Source organism: Scyliorhinus torazame, chromosome 5 (genome assembly GCF_047496885.1).
Source record: "Scyliorhinus torazame isolate Kashiwa2021f chromosome 5, sScyTor2.1, whole genome shotgun sequence".
Lineage (NCBI taxonomy): Eukaryota > Metazoa > Chordata > Chondrichthyes > Carcharhiniformes > Scyliorhinidae > Scyliorhinus > Scyliorhinus torazame.
In genome coordinates, this window is record NC_092711.1 from 295,392,924 (window position 1) to 295,412,610 (window position 19,687).

The 19,687-nt window shown below is 44.1% G+C and overlaps 2 protein-coding genes across 3 annotated transcripts in view; one reads left to right on the forward strand and one right to left on the reverse strand.

Annotated features, from left to right (window-relative positions):
* The window catches only part of psmd10 (proteasome 26S subunit, non-ATPase 10), a 33,090-nt gene extending 24,250 nt beyond the window's left edge, over positions 1-8,840 (reverse strand). The window contains exons 1-2 of one of the 2 annotated variants that reach the window (XM_072505784.1): positions 8,590-8,819; positions 129-227 (exon numbers count right to left, since the gene is read on the reverse strand). In XM_072505784.1, coding sequence (XP_072361885.1) covers positions 129-227; positions 8,590-8,703 — 213 coding nt within the window. In that variant the 5' untranslated portion in view covers positions 8,704-8,819. Of the gene's footprint in view, positions 1-128; positions 228-8,589 lie in introns of both variants that reach the window. The other variant, XM_072505785.1, reaches the window with a different exon arrangement.
* Positions 8,841-9,423: 583 nt separating this feature from the next.
* Positions 9,424-19,687, forward strand: part of atg4a (autophagy related 4A, cysteine peptidase) — a 61,919-nt gene continuing 51,655 nt past the window's right edge. Inside the window, exons 1-3 of the mRNA XM_072505779.1 lie at positions 9,424-9,823; positions 12,198-12,308; positions 15,207-15,278. Coding sequence (XP_072361880.1) covers positions 9,793-9,823; positions 12,198-12,308; positions 15,207-15,278 — 214 coding nt within the window. The 5' untranslated portion in view covers positions 9,424-9,792. The remainder of the gene's footprint in view (positions 9,824-12,197; positions 12,309-15,206; positions 15,279-19,687) is intronic.

The window sequence follows — 19,687 nt, forward strand, 5'->3', positions numbered from 1 at the left end:
TTCCCACCTGCTTTTCATATCCCTTTAACCCGTTTTTATCAGAAAGAATTGAACACGAGAAAGAGGAATAAACTGCAGCTGTGAACAAGAAGAAATAGCTTGAACAAGAATCAACCAACGCTACTCACATCATCTTTAGGATCTACTGGTACTCCAAGATTTAATAGAAAGTCCACAATGTCCTTGTGCCCAGCTGAACATGACCAGTGCAATACCGTCCTGTTATCCTGAGCAAACATGACAGGGAAAATAGAGTAAGACTATTTTAAATTATTTCTCATGTCGAGTCCATCTACTTCTAAGGAACGCGCTCTCAGATTTACTGTAAACCATTTCAGGGAAATCCTAGCTAGAACGGCTATTAACCAAAAAGCAGAATATTGCAGATTGTGGAAATCGGAAATAAAAACAGAAAATGCTGCAAAAACGCAGCTGGTCGGGCAGCATTTGTAGAGAGAAAACAAAGTTAACGTTTCAGGTCAAAGACCTTTCATCGGATACTGGTCATTGACCTGAAACATTAACTCTCTCTATAGATGCCATCTGATCTGCATTTTTTATTATTACCAGAGCCATTAACATGGACACAAATAGAAAGAAGTTGTATTCCAAATTACATTTTATGAAGTTCTTTTGAAGTGTGTTCACGGTTGTCATGAAACATGATAATCAAATGGTGCACACAGCAAGGTCACGCAAATGAGCAGATGATGCATTTTCCAGAAGTGATGTTGGTTGAGGGATAAATATTGGCCAGGACACAGAACTCCACTACTCTTCTACAGACAGTAGAGTACAAAGTACAGGCTGACGCTGTAGTGAAGCACTGATGGAGTAATGCACCGTTAGAGATGCAATCTTACGGATGAGACATTAAACCAAGACCCTGCTCTCTCAGGTGAATGTAAAGGATCCCATGGCACTATTTCAAAGAAGAGCAAGGAATGTTCTCCCTGATGTTCTGGCCAATATCATCCAATATCTAAAAACAGATATAAAAATAGAAAATGTTGGACATACTCAGCAAATCTGCAGTATCTGTGAAGAGATAAGCAAAGTTATAGATTCAGGTCAATGACCTTTCATCTAAAAACAAACTATATGCCTATTATCACATTGCAAAAAGCAAGGTCCTCCACACATCAAATTGGCTGAATGTTTCCTACAGCAGTGGCAACACTTCAAAAGTTATTTGCTGGCTGTATTGTGCTTTGCAATATCCTGAGGTTGTGAAAGGCAATGTCTTTATTTCTTCAAATATTTTATTTCAAACCAGAGAGGACAGGTGGCATCTCTGTTTAACTGCTCACTCGATGGAAAGCGCCTCCGAAGGTGCATTTGTTTAGTATGCACAAGGCTCTCAACATAACTTAGACACTTAAAACCAGATTTAAAATCATAACCTCCAGACTGAGCAAACCTTGCAGCAATCAGTAGTGACTGCAAGAGATCCTACACAAGAACAACTTTGTTTTTGGAAAGAAATCCTTTATCTTTACAGTAGTAATGCTACCAAGATATCAGGAGTACTTGTATTATTATGCCTAACAAAAAATACTGAGGTGCCTGCTACTGTAGCTTCATTGTAGTGGCACTGCCTATCAGTGACAGTTTTTGAAAAAGGTTGTAGTGAGTAGTCAGTGATTTCCTTGCCATAATAGTTGCTAATAGTTGGGGCGGCACTGTAGCAGTGGTTAGCCTGTTGCTTCAGAGCCAGGGACACGGGTTCGATTCCCGGTTTGGGTCACTGTCTGTGCGGAGTCTGCACGTCCTCCCAGTGTGCGCATGGGTTTGCTCCAAGTGCTCCGCTTTCCTCCCACAGTCCAAAGGTGTGTAGGTTAGGTGGATTGGTCACATTAAATTTGGTAGTGTCCAAAAGTTAGGTGGGGTTTCTGGGTTACGGGGATAGGGTGGATATGTGGGCTTAGGTAGGGTGTTCTTTCAGGGGCCGATGTAGACTCGATGGGCCGAATGGCTCCTTCCGCACTGCAAATTCTATGATCTAGTTGCTAATGATAGTTATGTGGTATCTAACACAGGCAAAGAATTATAAAAGCCTTGCACAAAAGCAGTTATCGGAATAGCTAAGTGATTAATGAAGAAGATAGTAGACAACTGTGATAGCAAATGGCAAAAGATTTTTTAACTACATTGTGAGTCAAAAGACGAAGAAACATATAAAGCCACTGACAGACTCAGACATTTACATTGACTCTGACTCACACCGGTACACCATGCTCAACTAGCAGCTATGAGCTGCACTGTAGATTTAAAAATATATAATTATTAAAATATTAGGCAAAACAAGAAACCTTAATACATCCCAGGCTGCTGACAATGGTTGATTAAAATAGATACGATGTGTTCTTTGCAAGCCTCTTGCCTAAATCTAATAGTTCCCTAGAGTCTCAGATTTCATCCTCGATTTGGAAGGATGGTCATGTATATATGATTTTCAAAAAAGATGAATTCTAGGTTTATTAGTTTTGACATCAATTACAGGCAATCACGCAAACCAGCCTCCCATCCATTGACTCTGTCTATAATTCCCGCTGCCTCGGAAAGGCAACCTGCAGAATTAAGGACCCCACGCACCCCGGACATACCCTCTTGCCACCTTCTTCCGTCAGGAAAAAGATACAAAACTTTGAGGTCACGTACCAACCGACTCAAGAACAGCTTCTTCCCTACTGCCAACAGACTTTTGAATGGACCTACCTCTTTTCCCTACATCCTAGTTATGACTGTAACATTACATTCTGTACGGTATGCCTTGTCTGTATACCATGCAAGAAACAGCACTTTCCACTGTATACTAATGCATATGACAATAATAAATCAAATCAAAAGATGCTTGAGTGGATCATAACAGACATTCTTTATGATCAGCTGGAAAAAGAAGTGTGTTGTACCTTACAAATCTGATAAGGCATGTTTAAAATGACTAGGTTAGTGGATCGGGATTTTCCAGTAGACATTGTCTATAAGGTGCCTCACAGTAGGTTACTCTACACAGTATAAATTAGTGCCTTATAGTAAAAGCACCAAATGGGCATCAATGAGGGTCACTATTTGCCTGGTGCAGATCACATAGGAACATCTCTTTGCACTATGTCAAGCAATTCAGATCATTGGCAACAACAGAAGCTTGACTGCTGATGTCTTCATGAGGGCTTTTGTCTCTGGACACAGGGTTGAAAAACTGGAGTACTCCAACTAGTTCTGGGCACCATACTTTAGTAAAGATGTGAAAGCATTAGACAAAGTACAGAAAAAAATCATCGGATCGGTTCCAGGGATAAGGAAATTATAAGTAAATTACTGTAGGAATCTGAAACAAAAACGGAAAATACTGGACAATCACAGCTTTGACAAAGAGTCAGCCAGACTTGAAACGCTAGCTTCCTTCGCTCACCACAGATGCGGTCAGATCTGCTGTGATTGTCCAGTATTTTCTGTTTTTGTGCCAGGGATGAGGAATTTCAGTTATGAAGAGAGATCTTATGAAGTTGGAACTGTTTTCCCTCAGAGAAGATATGCTGGCATTGGAGGCAGTTCAGAGAAGGTTCACCAGATTGATCCAGAGTACGGAGGGATTTTCTGATGAGGAGTGATTGATCAGGTTGGGCCTGTAGTTTAAAAGAATGAGGGGTCACCTTAGAGACATATAGGATTCTCAGGGGGCTTGACAGGGTAGATGCTGAGATGTTTCCTCCTGTTGGAGAGTCTAGGACCAGAGAGCATAATCTCAGAATAAAGGGTCGCCCATTTAAGACAGAGATGAGTAGGAATGTTTTCTTAGAGGGTAGTGAATCTACAGAATTTTTTACTGCAGTGGGCTGTAGAGGCTGGGTCGTTAAATATGTTCACGGCTGAAATAGACAGATATTTAATTAGTAAGGGAATCAAGGGTTATGGGGTTAAGGCAAGAAAGTAGAGTTGAGGATTATATTAGATCAGCCATGATCTCATTGAATGGGCAGACTTGATGGGCCGAGTGGCCTACTTCTGCTCCTCCATTTTATGGATTTGATCGAGGTATGTAAAATCATGAGCGGCCTGGACAGAGTAGATAGAAAAAAATTGTTCCCAGAGAAGGAGGGCAGATCAGTAAGTTTAGGCAACAACACCTCCTCCACAATCATCCTCAACACCGGTGCCCCACAAGGCTGTGTCCTCAGCCCCCTACTATACTCCTTATACACCTATGACTGATGTGGCCAAATTCCCTTCCAACTTGATTTTCAAATTTGCTGATGACACCACCATAGTGGGTCAAACAATGATGAGACAGGGTACAGGAATGAGATAGAGTCTGGTGAACTGGTGCGACGACAATAATCTCTCCCTCAATGTCAACAAAACGAAGGAGATTGTCATCGACTTCAGGAAGTGTAGTGGAGAACATGCCCCTGTCTACATCAATGGGAACGAAGTAGAAAGGGTCGAGAGCTTCATGTTTTTAAATGCCCAGATCACCAACAACCTGTCCTGGTCCCCCCCATGCCGACACTATAGTTAAGAAAGCCCACCAACGACTCTACTTTCTCAGAAGACTAAGGAAATTTGGCATGTCAGCTATGACTCTCATCAACTTTTACAGATGCACCACAGAAAACATTCTTTCTGGTTGTATCACAGCTTGGTATGGATCCTGCTCTGCCTAAGACCGCAGGAAACTACAAAAGGTTGTGAATGTTGCCCAATCCATCACGCAAACCAGCCTCCCATCCATGGACTCTGTCTACAATTCCCGTTGCCTCGGAAAGGCAGCCAGCATAATTAACGACCCCACGCACCCTGGACATACGCTCTTCCACCTTCTTCCGTCAGGAAAAAGAAACAAAGTTTGAGGTCACGTACCAACCGACTCAAGAACAACTTCTTCCCTGCTGCCATCAGACTTTGAATGGACCTACCTCGTATTAAGTTGATCTTTTCTCAACACCCTAGCTATGACTGTAATGTTACATAGTCTCTCCTTCCTTCCTATGTACGGTGTGCGTTGTCTGTATAGCATGCAAGAAACATGAATGTCACTGTATACTAATACATGTGACAATAATAAATCAAATCAAATCAAAGAATTAAGGTAATTAGCAAAAGGAGCAAAAGAGCTATGAGGAGAAACATTTTCAAGCAGCGAGTGGTTAAGGTCTGAAATGTGCTCTGGTGAGTGTGGTGGAGGCAGCTTCAATCAAGACGATGAAGAGGGATTTGATTTGATTTATTGTCACATGTACCGAAGTACAGTGAAAAGTATTTTTCTGTGGCCGAGGGAACGTACACAGCACGTACATAGTAGACACAAGAATAATCAACGGGGAACATTGACAAATGGTACATCGACAAAACAGTGATTGGTTACAGTGTGGAACAAGGGGCCAAACAAAGCAAACACATGAGCAAGAGCAGCATAGGGCTTCGTGAATAGTGTTCTTACAGGGAACAGATCAGTCCGAGGGGGGCTCGTTGAGGAGTCTTGTAGCTGTGGGAAAGAGCTGTTCCTATGTCTGGATGTGCGAGTCTTCAGACTTCTGTACCTTCTGCCTGAGAACATACAGTGCAGAAGGAGGCCATTCGGCCCATCGAGTCTGCACTGACCCACTTAAGCCCCCACTCCCACCCCATCCCCGTACCTCAATAACCCCTTCTAATCTTTTTGGACGCTAAGGGCAATTTAGCATGGCCAATCCACCTAACCTGCACGTCTTTGGACTGTGGGAGGAAACCGGAGCACCCGGAGGAAACCCACGGGGAGATTGTGCAGACTCCGCACAGGCAGTGGCCCAGCGGGTAATCGAACCTGGGATCCTGGCGCTGTGAAGCCACAGTGCTATCCACTTGTGCTACCGTGCTGCCTGATGGAAGGGTCTGGAAGAAGGCAATGCCTGGGTGGGAGGGGTCTCTGATAATGCCGTCTGCCTTCCTGAAGGAGGTGTATACAGAATCAATGTGGGGGTGGCAAGCTTGGGTGATGCGCTGGGCTGAGTTCACCACACTCCGCAGTTTCCTGCAATCTTGGATCGAGCAGTTGCCATTGTATTATTTGAAAAGGAAGAATGTACAAGGTTAAGGGGAGAAAGTGGGTGAATGGCACTAGGTGGATTGCTCATTCAGTGAGCTGGTACAGACACGATGGATCAAATGGCTGTACCAATTCTGTCAAAATGATGTAAAATCGAAACCAAATTCAAACTTGGGCTCTGTAGTCCTCCCTTTTCAGGATGTATATTCAATTGGCTTTGCAAACTAATCATTTTGCTTGGCTGGCTTTGCCAAAGATAGCAATGGCCATGCTGTATCAAGCAGGTTTTCTGGCAACTAGTCCAATCCATCTGCAGGTCAAGAGGGGCTACCTATCCACCAGAGTGTAGATACACTACGGTGCAATGAAAAGTAGCTCCTTTATCTATTTGTCTGGACTATCCCTGATATGACTGTCAAGGCACAGCAAGCTGGTCAGGCTAGTTGGAGTAAATAATTTTAAATGCACAATGTATCGATCCTCCCTGTCCTGAAGAGTAAAATGCAAAGAACGGCTACTCAAGACACCCTTCCAGAGAGTTCAGTGACTCTGCTAGACTGCCAATGTGCAGGTTGGAAACTATGCTTCTAATGTAACGAAGAAAGAGATGTCGTTTACAAGTTGAAAGATGCAAAATTTGACCCAACCAATAATTGGTAATTATTAGATTTGGGAAAGTGAACACAGATTGATCTTCCTATCCTGTCTGTAGGAACAAAGGGCAAATAAGAGTGAGCAGATTATTAACATGCTGTGTGTGAAATTATACCCTATTTACTTGACAAGGCTTTGATCTAGCACCTGAATCACAGGATGGTTACAGCACAGAAGGAGGCCATTTGGTCTACTGTCTCCATGCCAGCTCTCTGGAAGGCATCTCAGCTAGTCCCACTTCCCTGACCTTTTCTCGTAACCTGTCATTTATCTCTCTCACTATAACAGGATAATTAAATTCGCCAATTATAACTATTCTATAGTTCAAGCACCTATTCGTAATTTCTTTGTGAGTGTGTTCCTCCACATGTTTTTCACTACATGGTGGTTTATAGAATGCTCCCAGTAGTGCAATGGCACCTCTACTGTTTCTTACCTCTAACCAATTAGATTCTGTTCTTTACCCCTATAGGACATCCTCTTTTTCCAGCAGTGTAATGTTTTCCTTAATCAATACAGCTCCTCCTTTCCTTCCTTCCCCATCTTGCCTGAACAACTTGTAGCCAGGAATATTTAGTGCCTAGTCTTGCCTTTTTTGAGCTAGGCCTTCATTATCACCACTCCATCATATTCACCACACAGCTCTCTGTGCCTGCAGCTCACCAACCTTATTTACCGCCCTCCGTGTGCTCACATTCATATGTAATAAACCTTATTTAGATCTTATGTCATTCCCTCTTACACTGACTTGCTAACACCATTCTGTTTCCCACTTTTGTTCAATCGGTCTTTCCCAATTCTGTGTGCAACTTGCTCTTCCCTCGACAATATTTTCTGGCTCCCACACCCCTGCCAAGTGAGTTCAAACACTCTTTCTGCACCATCTCCCCATACTCTATCCTCCTACTTCTCTACTTACTGGCACTGTTGGACTTTCAAGATGAAAATTCTAACAATCTTCTGCACCAAAGGCCCGGTATTCCTCCAAGCCAGGTTTCCTTTCCCATTTTTTCCCCTATCAAGCAAAATAACTGCCTGGGGACTAGCCAATGAACAGGCATCAGCGAGGCGATGTTATTCATTGAAAAGCAGTGGCCTGCATGAACATCAATTTCTGAAGCAGACCATAAGGGCAGCTGGTTATTGACCTTGGCCGGGGAATCTAGAATACTGGGCACAGTCTCAGGAGAAAAGGTTGATTACTTAAAACTGAGATGAGGAGGAATATCTTTACTTGAAATTGTGATTCTTTGAAATGTGTAACTCTGGAGGGTTGTGGATGTTGTATCACTGACTGTATTCAAGGCTAAGATAGATTTTTGGTTAGCAAGAGGTGATGAAAGTAGAGTTTAGCAGAAGGTCAGACATGATCATACAGAATGGCAGAGTAGGCCCCAAGAAGCCATATAACCTACTCTCGTTCCTAGTTTTTTTACGATCAAACATAAAATGAAACACTAGGTCAAGCATCATCTTTTAACTCAGTATTTGCATATTGCATACGACAAACCATCAAGAAAAGCCTCCCTTAGAAGAAATAAACTTGCCGGCAATGGGAATAAAGCAGGGGATGAGGCCAATTAGAATGGAGCTGGCACAGAGTCAATAGGTTAAATGGTCTCCTGTGCCATAAACGAAGCTAGTGGAGTACCAATACCCCACTGGCACTGCAGGTTAAACTTTAGGGGCCCAAACCAATCCTCCTCATGAGGAAGATAACAGCAAAACACTGGATGCTGGAAATCTGGGGAGAAAAAACTGGAAACGTTGGAAAAACTCAGCAGGTCTGGCAGCATCTGTGGAGAGAGGAACAGAGTTAACACTTCGTGACTCTCAAGGACACATGATGGAGAACTAGCCCAGCCAGTTTTTTCGCAGTATAAATAATGGAGAGGGTTTCTGCTTACTTGGTCAGTTTTTGTAGCTAGGCTCTTGTTTGACAGGATGAGTGCCTTAAGCTGCTCCAAATCCCCTGTGTAGGCCAGGTTGCAGATCTCCACATTAGACACTGCACCGTCCATGCTGCTGAATCACTCTCTCATAGCAACAAGAGCCTCCTCTCCACTTCCACCCAACCGGACCCACCTTCCGGTGCGTCATTGCCCCGGCCAGCCCCTAGCTGTCACTCACAGCATTGGCCACGCCCCGGGCTAGTTGTCAATCGTCATCAGCCACGCCCCGGGCTAGTTGTCAATCGTCATCAGCCACGCCCCCGGCTACTTGTCAATCGTCATCGGCCACGCCCCAGGCTCGTTGTCTATCATGTCAATCAAACCATTCGCCACGCCTCCTTCCCGGGGCTGTCAATCAAATTCTTTACCAATTGAGGATGTTGGAAATCCGAAATCAAAACGAAATATGCTGGAAAAAACTGCCAGCTCTCGCGGAATCTGAGGAAAGAGAAACAGAGTTAACTTTTCTCTTTACCCTGCCCCGTCCCGCTGTCAATCACATTTATAACCTCGCTGTCAATTATGACTTCTACCACGCCCTCTGTCCCGTTGTCAACGACGTCCTTTACCACGCCCCCTGCCACGCGATCAATGACGTCATTTACCACACCCCCAGTTTCGCTGTCAATCACATCCTTTACCACGCCCCCTACGGGCTGTCAATCGCGTTTTACCTCGCCCCCTGCCCCGCTGTCAATCAGATCCTTTATACCACGCCCCTGCCCTGCTGTTAACACGTCACTGACCACGCCCTCAGCTCCGCTGTCAATCCTTTTCCACGCTCACAGGCAAAGCACTTTGACCAATCAGATTGAAGTAAAACAATGCGGACAACGCCGTATCCATTGGTGCGTCGAATCTCCTGCAAACCCCCATCCTCCAGGTCCTCTTAAGTTGTCCACGGGAAGGGCAGGCATACTGCTGGCAACTTATGAAGTCAGCCGTCCCGAGGTTCGCCATTGAGCTTCGGGCCTTAGCAACGGAGGCGGGGCCTCTGGCGGTGCCAGCTCAGTCCGGGTCGGAGGGCACCGAGCGCGGTGCACCCCGGAAGCTGTAGTTCTCAATGTCCGGCGGGAGACAAAGGCTCGGGGGGCAGAAGAACTACATTGGCCGGGATGCACTGCGTTGCCCGCGCAGGCGCATCGCAGTGATCCGCTGATGACACTGACAGGACTGAGAATGGAGGCAGGTAACGTCTCAGCTGTGGTAACTAAACTAAAACACGCAAACCCAAAAGTCTGCGTATGATAACTGTGTCGTATCTAAGTTTGAATGTTGTTTGGAAACGTTGTCGGTAGGTGGATAAAAGCTATAGGTGCAACTTCTCTTCTGGTTGTTTGGAGGCCACAATAAATATTGTCCAAATCAGTGTTGTGGGGATGGTCTCCATCTCCGGGAGGATGATTGTTCTAATATCATTATTCATTATGTAGTATGCTACCCGCACTGAGACTGACAGAAGTTTAGCTGGTGTCGGCTGGGCTTATTTGTTGCCACGTTCAAAGGAGCTCCTTCTCATCGATGCTTTTCGCCTGCTCAATTTTGTTTGGTGTTTACTCATTTATATTTCTCAACCTTGACGAATCTCTTAAGCGAAGCTTGTCAGACGCGCACTTTAGCTGCGATGTCAAGTTAACGAAAGCTTGTTGACTATCTGTTTCGTAATGACATGAAATCCTGCACTTAAAGTGATTCGGTTCCAAAAAGTAATGACATCATGTGTGGAAGATTGATTCTTGAGTTGGCTTCTTTTGACAGCTTGTGACAGCTGCCCTTTTTCTTGCCAATGTTTATCGAATCAAAACCCGATCAGGGGAATCCTGATTGAGTGGGGGGAAAATTGATGCTTGGGCACGTGAAGGGGAATCATAGAATCATAGATTTTGCAGTGCAGAAGGAGGCCATTCGGCCCATCGAATGTACACTGCCCCTTTAAAGAGCACCCTACTTAAGCCACACCTCCACCCTATCCCTGTAACCCCACCTAACATTTGGACAATAAGGGCCAATTTAGTATCGCCAATCCACCCAACCTGCACATATTTGGACTATAGGAGGAAAGTGGAGCACCTGGAGAAAGTGCAAACTCCACACAGACAGTCACCAGAGGTGGGATTTGAACCCAGGTCCCTGGAGCTGTGAGGCAGCAGTGTGTGCCACCGTGACGCCCGCCCCTCCGGGTTGTGAAGTGTTGCAAAGTGTTATTTCTTGAGGCTACGGCAGAAAAACAAACTTTGGAAATTCCGTGTCTTTTTTCCATTTATAAAATAAGTAAAGGTAAGTACCAAGAAACTCCACAAACAGTGGGATGTGCTGAGCTGAAACTGTCTCTAAAGCCACAGAAATAATATAAATTGAACTCTGATGATTTGGTGAGAACATTAATTGTGCTTTGTGGACCAGGATGCTCCCAGGTTCAGTTTCTGCTCCCTGCTGGGGTAGTTGATCTCAGACAGGGCAATGCTGCAGTTTGTTCCTGGGTTGAGTGGGGAGAAAGCTAGCTTTGGTCCATGTTAATGGCCACTCTTCAGTGATTGATTTAAGAAATGCTTGGATGCGAATTCTGAGTGAGCACAGGTAGGATTTGGCAGTAGTGCCTTCCGCAATCAAATAGCCTGGTAGCAGTTACTGACCAACGTCGAGGGCCGAAGGGCCTGTACTGCGCTGTAATGTTCTATGTTCTATGTTCAGCATTCTCTCAGCACTGCACTGAAGTGTGAACCTAAATTATGTCCTCAAGTCTATCGAGCATAGTTTGATCCAGCAACCTTCTAAACTAGGGCGACAGGATTTACCGCTGATGCAAGACTTTTCAATTGGAAATACAGGTGATTGGCAATGCAACAGAAAATTCCATACACAGTTCATTATGTTCAGCCAAGCAGAGCTTTTATTTTACAATTGATTCTTGGAATATGGGTGATGTAGGCAAGGTAGGCATTTTCTCCCATCCTTAGTTGCCTAAGAAGTTGGTAATAATCCTTTTTAATAATCTTTATTAGTGTCACAAGTAGGCTTACATTAACACTGCAATGAAGTCACAGTTAAAATCCCGAGCCGCCACACCATGGCACCTTTTCGGGTACACTGAGGGAGAATTCAGAATGTCCAATTGACCTAACAAGCACGTCTTTCGGGACTTGTGGGAGGAAACCGGAGCACCCGGAGGTAACTCATGCAGACACGGGGAGAATGTGCAGACTCCGCACAGATAGTGACCCAAGCCGGGAACGAACCCGGGTCCTTGGTGGATCAAATGGCTTGCTAGAACATGTAACGGACAATTAAGAGTCAACCACATTTGTCTCGGTCACAAAACGTGCAAGGCAATAAAAAGGTAGGTTTCCTTCCCTAAAGTATGATGGTGAACCTATTGGGTTTTTATGACAATTTAATAGCTTTGTGGTCAGTTTTACTGGTGCCAGGTTTTTTTCTTAATTTCCTGATTTGCTGAATGAAAATGTTACTGGTGGTTTTGAATAGTTCTTCAGAAATGTATTTTTTGTGCTCGTTTGTGAAGAGTAGTCATTGTTTACTGTGCCTTCTGTTTTGTATCATTACAGTTCTGGCCAAGTGTGAAAATCAAATACCTGGCTTCTCGGAGTTGCTTGAAGACTTTCCTGACACTGAAGAGCCTACATGGATTCTGGGAAAACAGTATCACTTAAAAACAGGTAGGATTGACATGGTTGGAAAGATAAGTACAATGGTTCCCACTTCTGATGCAGTGCTATTCTGGGTAAAATGGTTCCAGGTTTTAGTTCTTTGTCAAACTAGCTGTTCAATTTAGACAGTAATGAAGCACTGGGAGGTTGTTAGTTCTCACTTAAATGGAGTGAAAACAGCCAAAGGGTGTTTTCACTTTCTACCTCCATGGAGAGCAGAAACATTCCTGACAAATACACCTGGGTTCAGAATACAATGTGTGAGTGGTTGAGAGTTTTCAGTTCAACAAGAGAGAGAGAGATCTCTTGTTAATGACATACTTTTATGGATAGGGTAAAGAGGAAGAAGGTGAAGGAAAGAGTTATCAAAATCAGTTTCTGAGAAGGAAAAAGATAATGGAGTGTGTGGAAAATAATATTTTTGCATGAAATCAGGAATAGAAATGGAGGAATGAAATAAAATAAGAAAATGCCAAAAATGGGTAGCAGGCTGATCAGCATTTTAAATGAAAAGATTAGCTTAACAATGTAGGTGTGATATTTGTGAGTTGTGGCTGAGTGACCTGTACATTGGCTGTAATTATAAACTCGCAAAGCTGGAAGCTAAATGTAACCTAAGGAGTAATTTGATAATGCTAAAATTAATCTATTGTTTTCCTGCACCAAATCCTTACAAAATGCGGTGCGTTACATTTTAAGCAGTGACTTTAGTTAAAACAACAAATAAGTAGGTATTCTGTGGCAGCAATTTCATACAGCCATGAGAGAAATGAATGCCCTTTTTGTTAGTGGCAAAGGTTGAGGGAGGAATGTTGCTCAAGGGTCTCACAAAACATTTTTTACTCCTTAAGTATTAGAACCATCACAACTAGTAGATGGTCCTGGGAATTGACTGAGCCCCATGAATGGTGATTCAGTTGAAGCATTCAAGACTAAAAGCCTAGGTCAGCTGCAAGTGGAGGAGTAAATGGATCGGGGGTAGAAGAGAAATGAAAATGTTGCAGCAAGGATGCAAGCAAGCAGGAAAGAAGGAAAATCTCTGTTTAGGAAATGTAATTTCAGTTTTATTCCCAAGGTTTAATTTTAAACTAACAGATCAGATCCTGAAGAAGTAAAATTCCACATTTACAGAATGCATTACAAAATTGTGTTTTAACACTTGGTTAGGTCGGCATAAATATCAATACAGGTCAGATAAAGACGTTCTGAGGAATTTAAAACGGAGAATGGTGAAATTGTGCCAAATGGAGTGGATAAGGCAGATAGAACATAGAGTGCCGAAGGAAGCCATTCGGCTAGATGGCATTTAAGGAGAAACTTGATGCATTCATAAGAGAGAGCGCAAAAGGGATTTGGAATGGGGGGGGGGTGGTGAAGGACAGCGGGAAATATTGAGCCAAACGTCTTATTTTTGTATTCTTAATTCTATATAATTCTTTGTGCATGTAAGAAGCTAGAAAATAACTTCTCAAAAAAAACTATCATCGTGCAGGTAATATAACAATGGAAGGTGAAGTTTATTTTGTAGTGCTATTAGTTGTATCAGTTGTTTTTAATCTGTGGACTAAACAGAACCATCGAATTTACAGTGCAGAAGGAGGCCATTCAGCCCATCGAGTCTGCACTGGCCCTTGGAAAGAGCACCCTACCTAAGCCCACACCTCCACCCTACCCCGTAACCCCACCTAACCTTTTTTGGACACTAAGGACAATTTAGCATAGCCAATCCACCTAACCTGCACATCTTTGGACTGTGGGAGGAAACCGGAGCACCCGGAGGAAACCCACATTTCTTTGTTTCCCCATTGATTTTATCAAGATTTTGTTCAACAAAAATAAAATAACCATTTGGTTGTACAGAACTTGAGAATTGCTGAAAAAAGACACATGATATTGAAGCGTTTCGTCTTGCACTCATCAGAATAATTTGCAAGAATGGCAAATGTAAAGGGAACAATAATTTATACTTCATGATGAGAGAGTGCTGATTGTTTGGCAAGTGGACTCTGATTGCTAGAGACATTGCCGTGGAGAATGCCCCAGTTAACTAATGACTTACAGTTCATTGTCAAGCTTTGTTTGAATTCAAAACAGGTAGGTTGACTCTGATTGCTGAAGGCTTATGACTTGCCTTGATGAGTGTAAGCCGAAAAGTTTCAGCAACATGTTTTTTTTAGCAATAAAATAAAATAATTTAAGTTTTTTCAGGTTAGTTTAAGTGGTTATTAGAATTGGATAAGATGGAGTAGTGCTCATGAACTGATAACCTGGGGGTCTGAATAATAACTCAGAGACTGAGAGTTCAAATCCCACCAGGGCAGTTGACATTTTTTATTTTGTTTAAATCTGGAAATATAAGCTGGTTTGAGAAGAATGAACACCAACTTCCTTCCCAGGGACAGCTAGGGATGGGCAACAAATGTCTGTGATACCAACAATGAAGCAAATGCTTCAGTGTTCTCTGTGCTTCTATTTCTAACCCCCACCACCCACTTCAGAAACTTCATCAACAGTTTTAAATACTGTCAGCACCGAGTTACAGGTGACAGACTCCATAACTACAAAATAATATTTGGAAAATTTTGTGGTCAACATCTGTCTATCAAGTTCACCTTGGCACTATATTTCCCTACATCTGGCTGCAAGTGTTACCCCCATCCTAAATGTGTAAAATCTAGCTTCGTGCAAGCATTCTTGTCTGAGTCATAAAGTCATGGTTTCAAGCTACAGAAAGCACAAATCTCCAATTTGGGTGTCGTTACTTTGGACAGTAAATTCCTTAATACACCAGTGAATATTCAGTTGGCCTTGCATAATTTATCTTGACAGCAGCTCTGTAAAGCCTTAATATACTTCATCACTTGGAAAGCAGTGTTATGTACCTAATGTTTCTTTTCTGTTTAACAGAAAGATCTGAACTCCTGTCAGACGTGAGGTCAAGACTTTGGTTTACATACAGGAAGAAGTTTTCCCCAATTGGTAAGTATTCTGACACTACTCAGCATGGCTGGGGACTCACTTCTGTTGTTGTGTCATAGAAGGGGTTAACTCCTCCAACTCTATCCTCCGCCCCCTCCCCCCCTGCATTTTTGGGCTGCTCCTTTTTCCATGACAACAGCTTGCATTTATATACCAATTACATTACTGTAGGAAATGAAGTCCACTGCAGATAATACTATCTCAGCAATCCGCTGCATTGTGTCTTGGACATTCCTGTGTAGATTCCACCCCAAAGACCAAAGAATGAGACGTTTAGTCGTCCTCCTGTTGTCATAACTTGTTATTTCCTCCCTATTCTCATCCAGATTGTATTGCCTGGCAGAGAGGAATGTTCAGAGCATTAACAATTGGTATTATCAGTTCATTTTTAAGCCTGTTCTGAATCAGTTCATCTCACCAGTGGTGGTGATGGCATGCATATTCTTGAGCCAGGGAAAGTAATAATAATTGGTCAACGTGAGTATTATAGATCATTGTCTAGTGAAGGGATAAATGCTGTAAACAACATAATAAATAATAATGTTTATTGTCACAGGTAGGCTTACATTAACACTGCAATGAAGTTACTGTGACATACTACGATAAAGTGGGACTCAGTTGTGGCCATCCCCAATCATGAAGAGCCCCTCAATCCTCACTGTAAAGGTTCATGCATGACAATAGTTGCTTGACTGAGATACTGAAGGCTGCTACTGCCTTTCAAAATGTGAACTGGGTGCATAATTGTCTTCAAAGTGGAAAGCATTGGGGAGGAAAATTGGAGGGAGCTTGGCCTGGATTCTCCGCACCCCGACGCCAAAATCGCATTTGGCAACGGAGTTGAGGAATCCAGTTTCCCGCACGAAAACGGGACCGGCGCCGATTCCGCGATTCTTCGCCCCCCGAAACGCGGCGTACACGCATAGATTATCCACTGCCTCAGGTCATTTACGTGAGGCCTGCCCCGTTCCGTCCCCGACCGTCCGAATTCAAGATGGCCTGGACCACTCACCGTTCGTGATACCCGCGTGGCAACTGCGGACTCAGTCCGGGACCGCCACAGTCCGGGGAGGGCAGGGGGGCCTCATTCGAGACTGGGGATTTTTTGTGCGGGCGGTCTGGGTCGGGCGAGCGGCCGGTCGGGGGCACTTTCCATGGTCCAGGTCCACGCCCATGGGCTAAGTCTGCCATGGAGCACGGCGCGGCCGCTGGAGGCTGCCGTCCTGCGCATGCGCGGCCTCTGACCCGGAGGGGGGGGAGCTGTAACGGCAGCTGGAGCTACGAGCTCCACGAGAGATGCCTGCTAGCCCCCTGCAAGGCAGTGTATCTGTGGCCTTTTGACGCCAGTTTTTCTGGTGTAAAAGAGCATCGTTTTCACGACGGCGTGGGGACATAGTCCCCAAAACAGAGAATCCAGCCCCATATGTACTTGAGACCGGGGGAGGGGCCTGAACATAATCTTCTAACTCGTGCAAAAGTACAACCAACTGAGCCAATCTGACCCATCTTCCAAATACTTTCTTAGTGCACCAAGGGTAGATGATGCTTTCCAGAAACGTTCACAACATAGGGAGGCTTGAAATCTTTCATTCTTTCAAATTGCCACATCCTGTCTGAAATCTCCAACCTATTTTTCATGCCTGAGAGAAAGACGGCACTGATTTTCTAGTTGCCTTGTGTCCAGGGCATCCTTGGTTAGCCATCCTCTGTCCTTAATTAGTTGGAACTCCTTAAACATTGCCCTCAGATCCAGCGATGGCATTTGTAGGTTCCTCACCTGTATTTCCACCCTAGAACCTCACCATGACACCTCAGATCAGGTATGTAAATATTGTCTGTGCTAACAAGCATTCTGACACTCTGCTGTAGCTCTGACTCACTTGGTAAAGATGTTTAAACAGTAAACACAACAATGGTCTCTCTCAGCACACTCATAATTAAAAACTTCATGATCACCCAGTTAGATTCCTAATTCGTCTAATACAGAGGGATGATGGGACTCAATGATTTTCCAAAACATAAAGCACTGAAGGATGTTGACATAAGAAATCAATATTCATCTGTGAACTTGATTCCAAATAAACCAAGGGCAGATTTTTACGATGCCCTGTCGGCATGTTCATCGGCAAGTGGAGCCAGTAAAATTCACTGGGTGACCTTGCTGCCACCCTTCCACCAACCCCGACTTGTATGCAATGTTACATGTGATGGGAGAGGCCTAGGGGAAGCCCTTGAAGGTTGCCCTGCTCGGATCTTGCCCCCCCCCCCCACAAAAGCCAGTTAACACTCCTTGACGGATCAGGAAACCTCCACCATCCAAGGTATCTTGCCCCAAGTTTGCTGTGTGTGAAAATGCCTGTTCTTTTCCTAGTTCTCTCCCAAGAGCATTTAGGTCCACTTGCAAAACTATTTTCAACCAGCTAAGAAATGCAGATGGGTGATGTTATGATGATACACGCAGGTACACATTATTTCTTTAGGATGATGAAGAACAGAGATAGGGGAGGCGGTGGCGTAGTGGTATTGTTACTGGACTAGTAAACCAGAAACCCAGGGTAATGCTCTGGGGATCCAGGTTCGAATCCTGCCACTGCAGATGGTTAAATTTGAATTCGATTAAAATCTGGAATTAAAAGTCTAAAGATAACTATGAAACCTTTGCCGATTGCCATAAAAACCCGTCCGGTTCACTAATGTCCTTTAGGGAAGGAAATCTGCCATCCTTACCGGGTCTGGTCTACATGTGACTCCAGACCAAAGCAATGTGGTTGACTCTCAAATGCTCCCTCAAAGGCAATTAGGGATGGACAATAAATGCTGGCCCAGCCTGCGATGCCCACATCCCATGAATAAAAAAAAAAGATAGTTGAGGTAAACTGCATAGATGCGTTTAAGAGGAAGTTGGCCAAGCATATGAAAAGACTATGTCGAAAGGTTTGAAGAAAAGTGGAAGCATTCACACTGACATGGGCCGAATGATCAGTTTATTCATAGAATTTACAGTGCAGAAGGAGGCCATTCAGCCTATCGAGTCTGCACCAGCCCTTATAAAAGAGCATCATACTCAAGCCCGCGTCTCTACCCTGTCCCTGTAACCCAGTAACCCCCCCTTAACCTTTTTGGACACTAAGGGCAATTTAGCTTGGCCAATCCACCTAACCCGCACATGTTTGGACTGTGGGAGGAAATCGGAGCACCCGGGGGAAACCCATGCAGGCTCCGCACAGACAGTGACCCAAGCCGGGAATCGAACCTGTGACCCTGGAGCTGTGAAGCAACTGTGCTAACCACTATGGTACCGTGCTGCCCCTACGAATTCTGTATAATTCAATGTCATATCCTAAAACCTGGCAGCACAGTATTTTTTTAACTGCAGAAAATTTCCTTTGGTATATTGCAGTGACCTACCTTAATTTTAGTTGCACCAGTATGACATTTCAGCTGTCCACTCCAGCTGCGATTATGGGTTTTGAATGAAATTACTAATTTGTGTTCTGGACTTGTGCTCAATAGGAACAAGATGGAGGTTGCACAAACTTTTTTCACATGTAACCCATAGCCAGCAGAGAATGGCAAAAGTTTGATCGCAGGTTGCACAAACATCCTCTTTTTCAGAGAGTAACTTCGATGACATGAAAGATAAAAAGTGGTATAGCGGGTCGACATTGTGTGGAAGCATAGGCCTGAATTTTCAGGATGGCGAGCGCTTGCCGCCCATCGTCCTGAGAGTTGGCAGAGAACGTATCCCTGCTGGCTCCGTCAGGCCTGCTGCCATTTCAAGAGCTTTGATTGGTTCGGGGGTTCCCTACCCTTGTGAGGTGGGATGAGGGGGGGCGGCGAGGACCCTCTAAGATATAAGTTGGGGCAGTGGGGATTCTGAGGGGGATAGAAATATCGGGACGACATATAAAAATACTCGTCAGTGCAGGAAATGCGGTAAGTATAATAAAATAATAATCTTTATTGTCACAAGAAGGCTTACATTAACACTGCAATGAAGTTACTGTGAAATGCCCCTAGTCGCACATTCCGGCGCCTGTTCGGGTACACGGAGAGAGGATTCAGAATGTCCAATTCACCTAACAGCACGTCTTTCGGGACTCGTGGGAGGAAACCGGAGGATCCGGAGGAATCCCACGCAGACACGGAGAACGTGCAGATTCCACACAGTGACCCAAGCTGGGAATCGAACCTGGGACCCTGGCGCTGTGAAGTACCAGTACTAACCACTGTGCTACCGGAGCACCCTTGTGTGGCATTGGAGGGGGGTTCATCGCCAAGGTCACAGAATGTCTGTTCACATAACAATAATTATTCCACTGCAAAGTAATTCATGTCATGGTGTGTGTGAAACCATTTGAGAGGATTCGGAGAGATATAACAATATTTTATATAAATACAAATTTGTA